Raw genomic sequence first — 15,000 nt, 5'->3', positions numbered from 1 at the left:
GTGTGCGCGTGCATGTGTGTGTGGGCGCTTACGTGTGTGTGGGCGTGCATGCGCACCAGGAGTCGACTGAAGGCCAAGAACCTGATGTACGTCAAACAGATCCTGTTTGTGCTGGAAGCGCTGGTTCGAGTCCTGGGAGGTCAGTGTGGATTTCTGTGTGATCTTGTTGGACGAGGAGTTGAGTGAGTTGTGATGTCATTTAAAAAAGCATCTTTTTTCTTTGCTGTGTTTGCAGGAAAGGTAGGGCAAAACCCACAGAGCCAGACCACTCAGACAGGTAATACAAGACGCGCGCACACAGACACACACACACACACACCGACACACACACACACACACACACACACACACCAATTCAGGGCTTCATCCATGTCTCCCTCTGCTCTCAGGAACAGAACTGCTCACCCTCAACAACTTCCTGTTCAAGGCTCAGATAGACAACATCAACCTGTTCAAGGTGGGAATGAATATGATGTCACCATAACCACGTTACAACCACACCTCAATCTTACCACACCCAGTAGTGTATAACGACCACAACCTCAACCTCAACCTCACCTTGACCATCCTTGGCTTCATTGCATTCTCTCTCTGTAGATGCAGAGATACTTTGAGAAGAGCATGATCAGTAGAAAGGTAAGAGGAATGATATATGATGATTATTGTTGGTATTGAAGAATCATTGGCCGAAGAGGAAAGTAGTTTGCCAGAACAGAATTGCGGATCAGATTCAACATTTATTTCGTCAAACAGCCTAGGGAATTCTGCGTCAGTCACAGAAACGCGTTGGCAGACAACGTTCCTTGATCAGACAACACGGTATTCAGTTTGGCCCACCTTTATTGTCGGTGGCCTGTATCTATACATAGTTTCAGTCCAATGCCTAGAGTTCTCTCCAACTACAGTATGACCTTACACACCAGCGGGCAGTGGGCTTCGTATGGATGTGCACTTGATCTCCTCCAGAAACTTGAGCATGACCAACTGAGGCATGTACAGTCTTGTGCAGAGAATACTCATGGCACTTGTGACAGAAAAACCTCTTATCATGGAACGTGTGCGTGTCTGTTTGAGTGTGTGTATGCATGCGTGTGTACAGCATTTGTGTCTGAAGTGGGGAGAAACGGTGTTTACCTTGTCCCCGTCTCCTGTACTGTATAAAGTGATGTACATTGCCATGCGTGTGCTCTCTCTCTGTAGCTGTCTGGTTTCGTGGAAAAGTATGGAGGGACTGGCGTCACGCCACACACACACAACAGCTCTGCCACACACACCTCCAACAAAGAGAACCGTCGCACTGAAGGCTTGAGCCGCTACCTACAGACACTGTCTAATGCAGATACAGGTTAGTACACACACACACACACACACACACACACACTCTCATTTTCATGAGAATAACAAGTGAGGATGAATATGAAGTACATGCATAGCAAGCCCCCCCCCCCCCCACTGTACCTCTCTCTATGTGCAGTACACCCTCCAGACCAGCAGGGGCCAGTAGAGGAGCAGAGGGTGCTGTCTGCCTCACCTCTGATGCAGGTCGAGGGCTTTCTCATGGCTCTCACCAACACCAACACTGATGGCAGGGTGGTGGTGCACAACGAAGGTAAACACACACACGCACAAGCTATAATGTAGTATATTTGTTTCCTTTCCCACAGTCTCTTTTCTGTGTATGTGGCATGCCCCTCTTATCTTATCTTATCTTATCTTATCTTATCTTATCTTATCTCTCCAGGCTGTGTTTCGGCAAGCAGTGTTAAGTTCCTCCTGTTGAATCCTGCAGTGCACTTTGCTCAGGTGCTAAAAGACTGTAGAGCAGTCATCATCGCTGGAGGCACCATGCAGCCTGTAAGACTAACACACACACACACACACACACACACACACACACACACACACACACACACACACACAGTAGTGTACTATAATGATGCTCTGTGTGACTCTTGAAGGTGTGTGTGTAGGTTTCTGACTTTAAACAGGAGCTGCTGTTCTCTGCTGGAGTGTCCGAGGATCGCATCACTGAGTTCTCGTGCGGTGAGATTACGTGTAGTGTAATTACTGTGGTGGAAATTCGATAAAGCAAGGTGTTCTTTGGAAATGTATTGAATGCCAACTATCAGAAAGTAATAAGTACGTTTATTAAAGCAATGTACCGGTACAACTTTCTGGAGAAAGGTTCAGAGTGAGATGAGAGTGAGAGAGCGAGCCCCGAGACTAGATTCATGTTAGTTTATATAGGCTTCTCGGTCAGTCTGACCGCCCATCTGTTATGCCAAGGGTCAATATGGTTACAAAATATACAGATAGTTCTGCCTGACATAGCATGAGTTATTTCCCCCCTCAAGCCACAAGGGGAAGTGGGTACCAGCCTTCCCAGGCTTTGGGGACGTAAGTCGGCTAGCTGTCATCTAAGTGAAGGGTTATGCTTGGTTTCACATCATGAATCTAGTGGTGCTAAATACTGATCAGACATTACTCCATACAACACATACATCTGATTAATAAAATTCAATTACATTACACATAGTGATATGAGATTACACATAGTGATATGAGATTACACATAGTGATATGAGATTACACATAGTGATATGAGATTACACATAGTGATAGCATATGAAGGGTGTGTGTTGAGATTACACATAGTGATAGTACATGGAGGGTGTGTTGAGATTACACATAGTGATAGCACATGAAGGGTGTGTGTTGAGATTACATAGTGATAGCACATGAAGGGTGTGTTGAGATTACACAGTGATAGCACATGGAGGGTGTGTGTTGATATTACACAGTGGTAGCACATGGAGGCTGTCTTTCTCAGGGGCTTGCTCTACTGCTGGGTGATGCATGTCTGGTGTCAGGAAGCGTGGGCGTCTCTCTGTCTCTGCTGCAGGTCATGTCATCCCCCCGGAGAATATCCTGCCCGTAGTCCTGTCCAGAGGCCCCTCTGGTCAGGAGCTGGACTTCACCTTCCAGAACAGAGACACACCACGCATGGTAACACGCGTCTTAGCACCCGCATGGCTAGCCGGACTGATACGAGACCGAAACAAGGCCCCCTTTACAAAAAAAAAAAGCGTCTTTTGTCTTTCCGCGTGCGTACGCCTAGATGGACGAGACCGGCCGCGTCCTCAACAACCTCTGCAACGTGGTTCCCGGGGGCGTGGTGTGTTTCTTCCCCTCCTACGAGTACTCCAGGAGGATTGTGGGACACTGGGAGAGCAGCGGAGTCCTCGCTCGTCTCGCCAGCAAGAAGAAGGTGTGCGCAGGCGCGGAGAAGTAGCGTCGATGAGTAAAAGGGGGCCTCGGCGAGGAGTTGACACAGGAAGATCAGATGTACACTAGTGTGTTTCTGATGGGGATCCTTTCATAAACACAACGAAACTGAACACCGTGCACTGGAAACGCACTCGGTTTGAAACGCCAGAAGAGCGTCCAGGGCTCTCGATGGGGATTAACGTTCAGGCTTCTCTCCACAGATCTTCCAGGAGCCGAGGAAAGCGAGCCAGGTGGAGCAGGTGCTGAACGAGTTCTCGCGCTGCATCCAGGTGAGGGCGTCTACAGGAGCCAAGCCAAGAGGTGGACGACTGCCGACTCATTCTCACTCCCTCTATAGGCTAACCTGTCCACGCTTCAATCTCTACCTCACCTATATATATATATATATATATTTCTCTCTACCTCTATCTATCTCTCTCTACCTCTATCTCTCTCTACCTCTATTTCTCTCTACCTCTATCTCTATTTCACTCTACCTCTATCCATCTCTTTTTTTGCCTCTATCTCTTTCTACCTCTAGCTCTTTCCATCTATTTCTATCTACCTCTGTATCTCTTTCTACCAATTTCTACCTCTCTCTCTCTCTCTCTCTCTCTCAGAGGTGTGTGGTGGATGGAAGTGGTCTCTCAGGAGCGTTGCTGTTCTCAGTGGTCGGAGGAAAGATGAGCGAGGGCATCAACTTCTCAGATGAACTGGGCAGGTGTGTGTGTGTGTGTGAGAGAGAGAGAGAGAGAGTGAGTGAGTGTAAGCTGTGTGTAGGTTTTATCTCTCGATTAGTCTACAGGTATATGTTCATGTTCATGCGTTAATCGATTCAAAGGGAGAAGGGATTTATATTGTGATACACTATTCTTGTTTCATGACCGATGCAGACTTTTGGCAACATGCCCAGGCCTGGACGCCGATTGAGAACGTGTTGAGTAGGCTATATGTTTTAAGAACATGCGTGTTATGCAACATTCATTCAGAAAACTGTAAATCACTTAAATTAGTGTACTGAAAAGAACGGCTGGCCTAGACGACACAACCGTGAGAGAAAAAGGCTATGCCTTCTCTCTCTTATCTCTGTGTGTGTGTGTGTGTGTGTGTGTGTGTGTGTGTGTGTGTGTGTGTGTGTGTGTGTGTGTGTGTGTGTGTGTGTGTTTACAGGTGCATAGTGATGGTGGGAATGCCGTATCCAAACATCAAGTCTCCAGAGTTGCAGGAAAAAATGGCCTATCTAGACAAAAACCTGGTGAGACACACACACACACACATATATACACACACACACTTGGACTCCCCCCCCCTCTCTCTTCACAGCTTGTCTCTGACCTTCAGCTCTGCTCTCTCTCTGTCTCTCTCAGCCGCACACAGGGGGAAAGAGTCCAGGCCAGGCCCTGATAGAAAACCTCTGCATGAGGGCTGTCAATCAGTCTATAGGTAACCCTGTCTATCTCTCAATCAGTCTATAGGTAACCCTGTCTATCTCTCAATCAGTCTATAGGTAACCCTGTCTCTCTCAATCAGTCTATAGGTAACCCTGTCTCTCTCAATCGGTCTATAGGTAACCCTGTCTCTCTCAATCAGTCTATAGGTAACCCTGTCTCTCTCAATCGGTCTATAGGTAACCCTGTCTATCTCTCAATCAGTCTATAGGTAACCCTGTCTCTCTCAATCGGTCTATAGGTAACCCTGTCTATCTCTCAATCAGTCTATAGGTAACCCTGTCTATCTCTCAATCGGTCTATAGGTAACCCTGTCTATCTCTCAATCGGTCTATAGTTAACCCTGTCTATCTCTCAATCGGTCTATAGGTAACCCTGTCTATCTCTCAATCGGTCTATAGGTAACCCTGTCTATCTCTCAATCAGTCTATAGGTAACCCTGTCTATCTCTCAATCGGTCTATAGTTAACCCTGTCTATCTCTCAATCGGTCTATAGTTAACCCTGTCTATCTCTCAATCGGTCTATAGTTAACCCTGTCTATCTCTCAATCGGTCTATAGGTAACCCTGTCTATCTCTCAATCGGTCTATAGGTAACCCTGTCTATCTCTCAATCAGTCTATAGGTAACCCTGTCTATCTCTCAATCGGTCTATAGGTAACCCTGTCTATCTCTCAATCAGTCTATAGGTAACCCTGTCTATCTCTCAATCAGTCTATAGGTAACCCTGTCTATCTCTCAATCAGTCTATAGGTAACCCTGTCTATCTCTCAATCAGTCTATAGGTAACCCTGTCTATCTCTCAATCGGTCTATAGGTAACCCTGTCTATCTCTCAATCGGTCTATAGATAGTCAATAAAAAACAAAACAATGAGTAAATAAGTAAAACAAGAGCAAAGTCTCATGCTGGGTTGAAAGCCAAGGAATAAAAATAGGTTTTATTCAGTCCATGTTTCCAATTTAAAGAGTTTCCAGGTTTTACTCATTGCAAAAGTAAGTCTTACTCAGTTAGCCAGTTTTGTGAAACACCCTCCTGGTTCTCTCTGTTTGCCCACCTCCTATTCTTTATATACCATACTCTGCAGCCCACCTCCTATTCTTTATACCACACTCTGCAGGCAGGGCTATCCGTCACCGTGGCGACTATGCGTGCATAGTGCTGTGTGACCGTCGCTACTCTCGACCAGCGACGCTCGCTAAACTCCCCAGCTGGATCAGGGCCCAGACACAAACACACAGCAGCTTCGGCCCCGCGTTCGCTGGGCTGCGACGGGTAAGGGACTATCTCTCTCTCTCTCACACACACACACACACACAAATACAGATCTGTAGATTTTATTAGCTCTTATGTGGAATTCTAATTAACCTACCTATAATGATGTGCAATTTCCCCTCTGTGACCAAAAAGCACCTAATATATTACCTCTGTAATTAACTCATTTGAAGTAATTATACCTTGCCTGATTGCGTTTTCTCTCCCTCTGCTCTGTCTTACTCAGTTCTTCATAGAAAAGAAGCAGAAACCGCAGTCTTAGGAAGAGGAGGATGCTGGTGATTGATAATGATGATTGCGCTTAGATTAAGCTCCGCTCAGATGAAAAGCTGTTCTAAAGGTCAAAGTTCAGACTAAAACACTTCCTAGTTTGTCTTGCGTCAAAGTAAATGGGGCGTATTTAATGCAAAAAGCCATTTATTGAATGAAAGGACATTAGTGACATTATGCTTGACGCGTGCTGCGTCAGTGTGTTATCTTTAAATTGGCTTCCTAATCTTTATACACTTGAAGTTGGTTCTTTGCACATTTGTCTGTCAAATATAATACGTGTATGTACAACTACAATCACAGATGATTCCAGTTTGGATGTGTCCACCTTTTAATTGTTAATTTCATTAATAACTATACAATAAACATGTATATTCACTTGAATTCTATTCAATTTCTTTTTGCCAAAACAAGGCAAATATACAATCATCATCGTTCCAGATGCTTGGTTTGTTAGTGATGAGTTCTACAGAAGGCCAGTAGGGGGAGACATTGCAGTAAACCAGGATGGTCTCATGCTGCTACAGCCTCTATCCACTGATACACGGACAAGTCCATCTCCTTCTTTGTCACTCCAACTCCTAAGACAGGGCAGAAGCATCATCTCCAGAAAAAGAATCTCTACAAAACTGCAGCGTGTCTGTTTCAGACTGACCCCCCTGGACAAGCAGGGGTTTCTCCTCTAGAGAACAACCTCAAAATGGTGCTCAAGAGTTCCATTCGTTCTGATTGGCTGGTCCCCACAATCACGCCTCCCAGTCGTCCTCCTCGTCTGCAGCTGGCTGGGGGGCGGGAAGGGGCGGGATCACGTCCGACATCCTAGCGAATGCGCTGCCAGAACTGGCCGGTGCGTCGGCCGAGTCCCCGCCTGCCGGCCCCTTCCCAGAGATGCCTGCAGGACAAGGACACAAGGTGACTTCCACACTCCCCTAACAGCTCTGTCAGCACGGCAGGGAGGGCTGGCGCAACATAGAGGCTCACCTTTCCTGCGCATGGCCAGCTTATTGAACAGATCCGACATGAAGTCCCCCCCACTGGCTGCCGCCCCTACTACTGGGAGAGGGGAAGAGCAGGGGCCGGAGAGGAAGAGAGAGAGAGAGAGGGCAAATAAAGGATTAGAACCCAATATTACACTTCAGAGTTTCCCAGCCAGTCCCAGAATGATGTGGGGGTGGGACTCAGTGAAACAGAGGACTTATTCTCCCAGCGAAGGTCACATAAGAGTGTAGTCTGAGAGGAATGATGCAGCATTTAAATGAAATCCGCATTTTAATGAAGGTGGCATCTTTGATTAATGAAGGTCACAAAGCCAGAAGCGGCTCAATTGGACCGTGATAACTCCCACCAACACACACACAAATTAGAATGTGCTAATTTAGACTTTGTGAGACAACCCCTGTAAGACATTTTTTGGCTAATTGACATAATTTGAAACATCTCACAGGCTGTGAGGCACAAGTCTCCTGAAATATCTAGTGGCTCACACTGTGTCATATCTCACAGCTTTGATTGGTTGACTGGCTGACTGATTGGTTGACTCAGTGGACATTCGGAAATATTTAAAATATTGCTCCAGATCAATTTCTCTCATGGTGGACGAGGTTAAACTCCCCCTGTTCGTCTGTTCTGCTCTGGAGGATCACTTCTTCTTCCTCTAGCATTAGTACATCTGCAACCTTAATGTTATATGCAAGTGAAAGGGCTCCAGTATTCATTCAATCATACAATTAATGTTTCCTTTTTACCTTTTTTTTTATTCACCAAACTACCTTTTCAGACTGTTTTTTTAATGTTTGCAAATGTTTGGGGCGAACACAAAGCTAACTGAAAAAAGTTTTAAATGGTCTGCAAACGTTGAAGGAAAAACCAGAGAGTTTTTTCCTCAGAGAGAGGAGAGTGAACGACGATGGCGGAGGATTTGGTGTCAAAGGTAGAAGCACCTATTTCACTTTCCAATATTTCGGTTTCGGATTGAAACCCAATGCTTATAGGGAACCTGATAACGTTAATGAGGATATCTAGAGCTTCTTCTTGGGTGAAAACTGAGGTAAACAAACCAGTATGTGTCTCGCCTGCACATCAGTGCAGCTTCTACACACCCATGGACACAGGACGCTGGAGCCCATTTATTGAATATAAATGCCCAGAGCTATAAGCCATGGACCATGATCCGTAAGCCATGAACCGTGTTATAAAGTATAATCTAGGCTTAAGTGAAAGGCCAGAGTGTGCGGCATGCTGCTGGAATTATCAAATACATTTCTCATTAAAACGTAACTTGTCTGTTCAAATATAATGGTGTCTTCTTGCCCTTTCTCTCCCTCACCTTGCTCCTGCTCCTTCTGTTTCTTCTTCTCCATCTTGCGTTCTTTGACATTGCGTAGCTGGGCAATGCCGATTCCGCCGGCGTTGCGTATGGATTCCAGCAGACTGGCCCGTCCGTCTGGCGGCTGGTCCACTCCGCTGGGAGCTCCGGTCGCCTTCGGGCCTGGGGTCACAAAAGGCCAGGGGTCAGAGCACTATATGATGACCTCTGTCTCAAAGTTCATCAGGGGTGTGTGTGTGTGTGTGTGCTAAGTCTATGTATGTACTGTACCTTTGCTCTGTCTCCGAGTGGTGGCTGCAGGGCTGTCAGAGGGGGGTGGAGGCGGGGGTGGAGGAGGAGGCGGAGCTCCAGGAGGAGTGGTGGGGGAGAAGGTGGGCTCAGGTGGGGGAGGGGGAGGGGGGGGAGGTGGCGGGGGAGGGGGAGGAGCTGCAGCTTGGAAATGAGAATCTTAAACACACACAACAACAAAAATATAAATAACAACCTTCGACCAATAGAACATTTTATCAGTCAAAAATAATCCAGATTTTTTTCCGAGGCGCCACCTCGTGTGTGTGTGTGTGTGTGTGTGTGTGTGTGTGTGTGTGTCATACCGGGTTTACTGTTCTCCTCGGCGTCTCCAGTGAAGGCGGGGAGTTCGGGGATGTTGTGCGTGGGTCCGGACGGGGCGAACCCGGGGCCCAGGTCGGCGCTGTAGGACAGGTCGTCCGCGATGCCGGGCAGGTCCGGCAGGTACGACGGCACGTCTATCTCCGGCACCTGGCCAAGGTCCGGCACGTAGAAGTAACTCTCTGCCGTCTGGCGGTCCGGGGAGGAGGAGGAAGAGGAGGAGGGGGAGGAGGAAGAGGAGGAGGGGGGCAGACAGAGTACCATCAATGCTAGGCATCTCCGTAGGCTCGTGACAATGGGAGGAGGGGTGCGACCAGGCCTTCGAAAGGAAGAGCACCAAATACCGGGGCCTCTTGCATGACTGTGTGGGGGGGGGGGGGATGGCAGGCTCGGCTGTTCCCAGATGGAGGTGGGCTGTAGAGGATTCCTCGCCCAGTCAGTATGGAGAACGTTCACAGCCATTGGAATAACAGGGAGAGAGAGAAAGACAGAAGCTCACAGGATAGGGGGGGGCAGCAGAGAGGGCCTCTTGACGGTTATGGAGCAGGAGAGAGGAGCTAAGATGGGAGGACAGGAGGAGAAGATGGGCAGTGGTCACCACTGCCGACCCGCCAACGGGAGGGTGTCGCGGTTCGGGGCCGAAACACCCGCTGAACGATGGACACCGTCTGATGGTGATCATCAACCCCTCTTGACCAAGGCTCCATTCACCAAAGGTCACCAAAGGTGAATGAAGGAGAAGCATCTCTATATGTAATTAAAATCAAGGTGGTTCGGAAGCAGGCCAAACGTTTCACGGTACACGTTTTGAGAGAGGAAGGCGTGTCAGAAAGAGGAGTGAGGTTTTTCTGATGGAGTAGGTGTGTGAGTGGTACCTGTCTCTCTAGTTGTTCTCTCTTGGTGATGGACAGCGGAGCGTCGAACGGTTTCTCCTCTTTCTCCGTCTCCAGGGTGGTGTGTGTTTTAGTCAACGCCCACGCCAGAGGGTCCAGTAACACATACTTCTTGTAGCTGGGCACATAAAAGAAAGACACAGACACAGAAACACACGCACACACACACACCTCCAATATAAGTACTTCAGGTTTTGCTTACAACACACCAGGTAGGTGTCGTCTGTGTGTGTGTGTGTGTGTGTGTGTGTGTGTGTGTGAGAGAGAGAGACTAACAGGTTCTCTGTGGTGTTGAAGAGCAGCAGCGAGCTGACTGAGGAAATGTTACGCGGCAGACTGCCAAGGCCCTCCTCCGTCTCATCCTCAGACCGCTTCTTACTGCTAACACACACCGGGAAATACAGCAACTTCTCCTGGGAGGGGTAGGGGGGAGAGAGAGAGAGAGAGAGATAGCAAGGGAGACGAGTGATTTACATTTGGGAGTGACAGAACACTACACATGAACACCATATGCCTTCAGTTTTTCACTTAACTCTAGTCAGTGGGTGGGTGGTGGGAAAAACTGCAGCAGGATTTCCTAAATAATATATTACATCGGAGCACCCAGAGCAGAAAATACTCCTCTCAATCTAAAAATCCTCTCCCTGTGCATTTTCAGAGACAAGGGAGAGGATGTTCAAACATGTGTAACAGCCATAAGCCATATGTATGTTTCTGAATGTGTACTCAGTTGAAATTGAATTGAATTTGGCGACTGCAGAAACTTTGTAAATGTACGTTTGACATTTCTATGGACTGTATTTGGGCAGGCTGTTTGTGTGTGTTGTCGCAGCTTGTCTCCATTGTACTAGTTCTCTCTCTCTCTTTTCCGATAAGCATGTTGATGTAGGTAGGCTAGTTGGAAAGAGCCCTGCACTGAACTAACCCACGTATTTCTGTGAAAGTACTCCACAAGGATGGAGAGTGGTGCAATCAAAATTGATGAAGTATGTTGTTCAGTTTGCTCATTAAAAAAACACAATGCAGAGTGAGCCTGGCTACACATGCATGCAAACAGAAAATTCACACCCCTAGATAAAGGCCTTCAGGAAACTGGCACCACAACTATATAATTGTGACAATGAAGATTATGGGTGACAATCTTGACCAAAAATTGACAGCCGTTACTACGGTTGTAATTAACACATTTCTGTATATTATTTTCCACCCAAGTCAAGGACTTATTTCCACTGTGTGCCTTGATGTGATTACAGGTGGCGGAGGAGCACGTTGCTAGCTGAGCGCAGCACCAAGCCTGGACTCTTTTAAAGCAGGCCTGAAAACCTACCTCTTTAAAAAGGCCTTTGACTGTTCAAATTGTGTTGCGTTTTTTTTTCTGTTTTGTTGTTGTGTTATGCTTTTAAACCTGTAGCACTTTGAGATTTTCAAATGAAAAGGTTTCACTGTGTCTCTCATCAGTAGAGCTTCCTTCCTCGCTTGCCCACGCTGGCTTCCATCTCGGGTCCTCTGACTTAACGCCAACGCACATGACAAAACACCAGCTACGCCACTGAAAAGCTAGCGATTTGAATGCGCGGGTGGGGCGGTATCCATACTGTGGAGTGAGTTTAACAACAGTTCAACTCGGTTACATGAGCACGATGCACAGCCCTGCAGCCTCATGCCCTTTTATGGGATTGGCAGAGCATTACCTATGCTAATTAGGGACAACTGACATGCACCTTTCGATAAGAACACGTGAGAACAAATTCTGCAATGTAAGAACACGTCATGAATCAGACGTAAAAATTTCTTAGGACCTTCCTAAGGTCATATTTAAAAAGAAGGAAGATATTGGTGAATGAGGCCCAATGTACTGTTTTCAGTCTGTCAGACGTCTCTATCGTCTCCCTTAGATGTGTGGTGGTTATTAGAGTGATCACTGTTATTTACATAATTATAATTGATTGCAACTCAAAATTCCATGAGCCCTAACCAAGGCAAATAAACTATCACACATACACACGTGGGGTATCTGAACCCAGCGAGAGGCTTAAAACACACTCTTCTAGCTTCCACGTTTCACCCTAGTGCACCCTAGTGAGACTCTCTCATCATTGGTTTTAACAGGCTTAAAGTCGCACTGAAATGAAAAAAGCATTCTGTCCCATTTTGGTTCACATAATTGGTCATAGTGTTCACCTATTCAACCAACGATGTATGCCAAAAAAAATTACAAAATTCTACTTTTGTTGTAATCTTATATCAAAGTATATAATTTCTTACTTCCTGGAAAACGGTAGGTCACGTGCAATGACAACAGGTACCTTAGATTTTAGGCCAATAATCTCACGACATCCACCCGTCAATCAACGCTATCCTTCTATCGAATCTGTCTAAAGTTCTTAAAACCCGTCCACTTGTCAATGTTCCAATCAAATTCCTCTAAACATATGTCCCACCCTCATAGCTTGTTTGCGTCGGAAATACGTCAAACTACGGAAGTTAGATGATCTCAAACGTCCGTTTCTGTGCGACTAAGTATTACTTTTGTGCATGTGTGTGTGTGTGTCTCACCTGCAGGGCCTTGTCATCCAGGGGCCGTAGTTTGTTCTGTATCCTGTAGCGCGGCCGTGCCTGAGAGGACGGGTCTGTGGCCCCGCTGAAGATAGAGGAGTAGTCCTGCAGGCGCTCAGGAGCGGGGTACTTAGCACTGGAGAACACCTGCACACACAGTGCTTCCACATTAGGAGTGATGTGCACGCACACACACAAACACAAACACACTCACAAAACCATCCTTAACTGTGACTGTGGCCAGCGCGTGGGTATTACAAGTACCTTGGTGGCCTTTTTGCTGCCCTTGATCTTGTCCACGCGAGCCTGAGCCAGTCTGATCCGGTCTGTGACGGTCTGGAGCTGACGACGATTCCTCTCCACACTCTCAGACACCCTACACACACACACACACACACACACAAATGCACGAACACACACGAACACACACACAAGCACACGGCAGGGAGAGGCGGTGTCTAAGACTGTGCTTTGTGTCAGAATCTTGTGTGTACAATCTTGAAATCTTGCTAGAAGCATTAACAGACAACAGTCTCTACAGTGCTAGATCTCTACCTTCCATGACCGGTGTATGTAGAGCCTACCTGTTGAATATGTCAGTCGATATGGTCTCTAGGTAGAGCAGGGCGTCTGTGATCTGGTGGACTGCCTCTTCTCTCCTCAGGTCTGGCTGGATGAGAGTCACCGAGTACACCTGGCCCTCCAGGCAATGTTTATGGGTCATCCTACAAAGTGATCAGTGATGCAACACTTGGCGTATGAAATTAGGGCAAAGGAGATGATCTAGGTATAACTATTAGCTAGCTACTGTATACAGAGTGTCTTATTCTCTCATTCATATCTCCTTACCCTCAGATGACTGTCACGTGATGGCGTAATGTTACTTTGTAGCTAACGTTAGCTAAATCTAGACGAGTGACGTTTTGCTAGCTGGTTACGTAAGCTAGAAAGTGTAACGTTAGCTTCCATGTGTAACGTTAGCAAATATGGATTTTTCCTTAAACACCTTTCTCTCCTCATCTCTCCTCATCTCTCCTCATCTCTCCTTATCTCTCCTTATCTCTCCTTATCTCTCACCCTCACCTACTTCCTTCCAACACCCTCCTTCCCTGGACCCCGGAGCTAATAACAGTTACGTTAGCTAGCGCTAGCTAACGAGTCATTTCAAAGCTTAGCAATGCCAAAGAGTCAAATAAAGTAGCTATCTAGCAAGCCAGAAAGATGGACGTCTTACCTGACCATTAACAGTCTGTAGTGTCAAGCTAAGTAGCGAATTAAAATCTAGTAGCTGGCCATTGCTGCTGACTAGCTAGTGCTAGCCATAGATATGGTGCTAGCTAGCTGCTGTCAAATTATTGGCTTCCGCATGACCCCACCACGTGACAAATCCAGATTTAACCAAGGGATTTAAAGGGACATTACACCAAAAGTACTACTCAACCCGTAGCCAGTGGGACATTTTCAGAAGGGAGGGAGAAGATCGTTAAAATATGTATGTTGTGATACACTATCCTTGTTTCATGACCGATGGTGACTTTTGGCAACATATGCCCAGTCCTAGAGGCCGATTGAGAACGTGTTGAATAGGCTATTTGTTTTGAGAACATGCGAGATATGCAACATTAATTCAGAAAACTGTAAATCACTTAAATTAGTCTACTACAAAGAACGCCCTGGCCTACACGACCTTGGGAGAAAAGGCTATGCCTTATCTCTCTTATCTGTGTGTGTGTGTGTGTGTGTGTGTGTGTGTGTGTGTGTGTGTGTGTGTGTGTGAGAGAGAGAGAGAGAGAGAGAGAGAGAGGCATATTGCCTACTTGTGCGTAATGACGCACTCGCCGTTGCCCGCCTACCACCTCCTCTCTCCTTTCACATCTGGTCACATCCCTCTGATCATTAATAGGAGCGCAACTCAGCTGGGGAGGAAAAAGAACCCGGTCTGTCGGTGTGCCTCGCACAGAACAGAACCGTCCCGGTGGCTGGAGACAGAGGAGGATACAGGATTCTTCCCATCTGCTACTACGTTACGACGGAATCTGCACTCTCTCCCCTACCCGATCATCTCCGCGCATCTCTTTCCTGCTTCTACCGTCTCTCTTTCTCACTCTCTCGGGCATGGCGGTCTCGAGCCTGCTTGAAAACCCGGTGCAGGCAATTCTGTACCTGCGCGAGCTCACTACGATCGTGCAGAACCAGCAGAGCCTGATCCAGACCCAGCGCACGCGCATCGACGAGCTGGACCGCCGAGTGGACGACCTGCTCGGTGAGAACAGACACCTGCGCGATGCCCGAGGACAGCTGCACCATCATCATCATCACCCGCCCGACCCCAGCTATTACCACCATCACCAGCACGC

At 47.1% G+C, this 15,000-nt stretch overlaps 3 protein-coding genes across 4 annotated transcripts in view; 2 read left to right on the top strand and 1 right to left on the bottom strand.

Annotated features, from left to right (window-relative positions):
- The window catches only part of ddx11 (DEAD/H (Asp-Glu-Ala-Asp/His) box helicase 11), a gene marked incomplete at its 5' end in the record, with an annotated part of 9,920 nt that extends 3,599 nt beyond the window's left edge, over positions 1-6,321 (top strand). The window contains 16 exons of the mRNA XM_084453093.1: positions 60-139; positions 236-277; positions 390-457; positions 598-636; positions 1,201-1,345; positions 1,475-1,609; positions 1,742-1,854; positions 1,971-2,043; positions 2,903-3,006; positions 3,119-3,268; positions 3,489-3,557; positions 3,888-3,988; positions 4,438-4,522; positions 4,635-4,710; positions 5,835-5,989; positions 6,216-6,321. Of these exons, the coding sequence (XP_084309219.1) occupies positions 60-139; positions 236-277; positions 390-457; positions 598-636; positions 1,201-1,345; positions 1,475-1,609; positions 1,742-1,854; positions 1,971-2,043; positions 2,903-3,006; positions 3,119-3,268; positions 3,489-3,557; positions 3,888-3,988; positions 4,438-4,522; positions 4,635-4,710; positions 5,835-5,989; positions 6,216-6,251 (1,471 nt within the window). The 3' untranslated portion in view covers positions 6,252-6,321. The remainder of the gene's footprint in view (positions 1-59; positions 140-235; positions 278-389; positions 458-597; positions 637-1,200; positions 1,346-1,474; positions 1,610-1,741; positions 1,855-1,970; positions 2,044-2,902; positions 3,007-3,118; positions 3,269-3,488; positions 3,558-3,887; positions 3,989-4,437; positions 4,523-4,634; positions 4,711-5,834; positions 5,990-6,215) is intronic.
- A 103-nt stretch (positions 6,322-6,424) lies between these two features.
- On the bottom strand, positions 6,425-13,995 carry wash1 (WAS protein family homolog 1). 2 transcript variants are annotated; one of them, XM_084453014.1, is made up of 11 exons: positions 13,878-13,995; positions 13,228-13,368; positions 12,908-13,019; positions 12,644-12,790; positions 10,364-10,500; positions 10,070-10,205; positions 9,179-9,383; positions 8,856-9,032; positions 8,586-8,747; positions 7,241-7,312; positions 6,425-7,151 (listed from the first exon to the last, which is right to left on the bottom strand). In XM_084453014.1, the coding sequence occupies exons 1-11, from the start codon at positions 13,883-13,885 to the stop codon at positions 7,006-7,008; spliced, it is 1,443 nt and encodes a 480-aa protein (XP_084309140.1). In that variant the 5' UTR covers positions 13,886-13,995; the 3' UTR covers positions 6,425-7,005. The 2 variants fall into 2 exon arrangements, with proteins under 2 accessions (XP_084309140.1, XP_084309141.1); XM_084453015.1 differs by having other exon boundaries at positions 10,364-10,497.
- A 763-nt stretch (positions 13,996-14,758) lies between these two features.
- iqsec3b (IQ motif and Sec7 domain ArfGEF 3b) overlaps positions 14,759-15,000 on the top strand; it is a gene marked incomplete at both ends in the record, with an annotated part of 25,937 nt that continues 25,695 nt past the window's right edge. The window contains one exon of the mRNA XM_084452405.1: positions 14,759-15,000. This exon is cut by the window's right edge and continues 240 nt beyond it. Within this exon, the coding sequence (XP_084308531.1) occupies positions 14,759-15,000 (242 nt within the window).

The sequence above is a fragment of the Borostomias antarcticus genome (genome assembly GCF_949987555.1).
Source record: "Borostomias antarcticus genome assembly, chromosome: 18".
In the NCBI taxonomy this organism is placed as follows: Eukaryota; Metazoa; Chordata; class Actinopteri; order Stomiiformes; family Stomiidae; genus Borostomias; species Borostomias antarcticus.
This window is presented reverse-complemented; position numbering and strand designations above follow the sequence as displayed.

Coding starts and splice junctions, on each gene's coding strand:
- wash1 (XM_084453014.1), bottom strand. Junction 8,748..8,855: donor CACTCGGAGACAGAGCAAAG/GTACAGTACATA, acceptor TTGTGACCCCAG/GCCCGAAGGCGACCGGAGCT. Junction 7,152..7,240: donor GCTGGCCATGCGCAGGAAAG/GTGAGCCTCTAT, acceptor CTTGTCCTGCAG/GCATCTCTGGGAAGGGGCCG.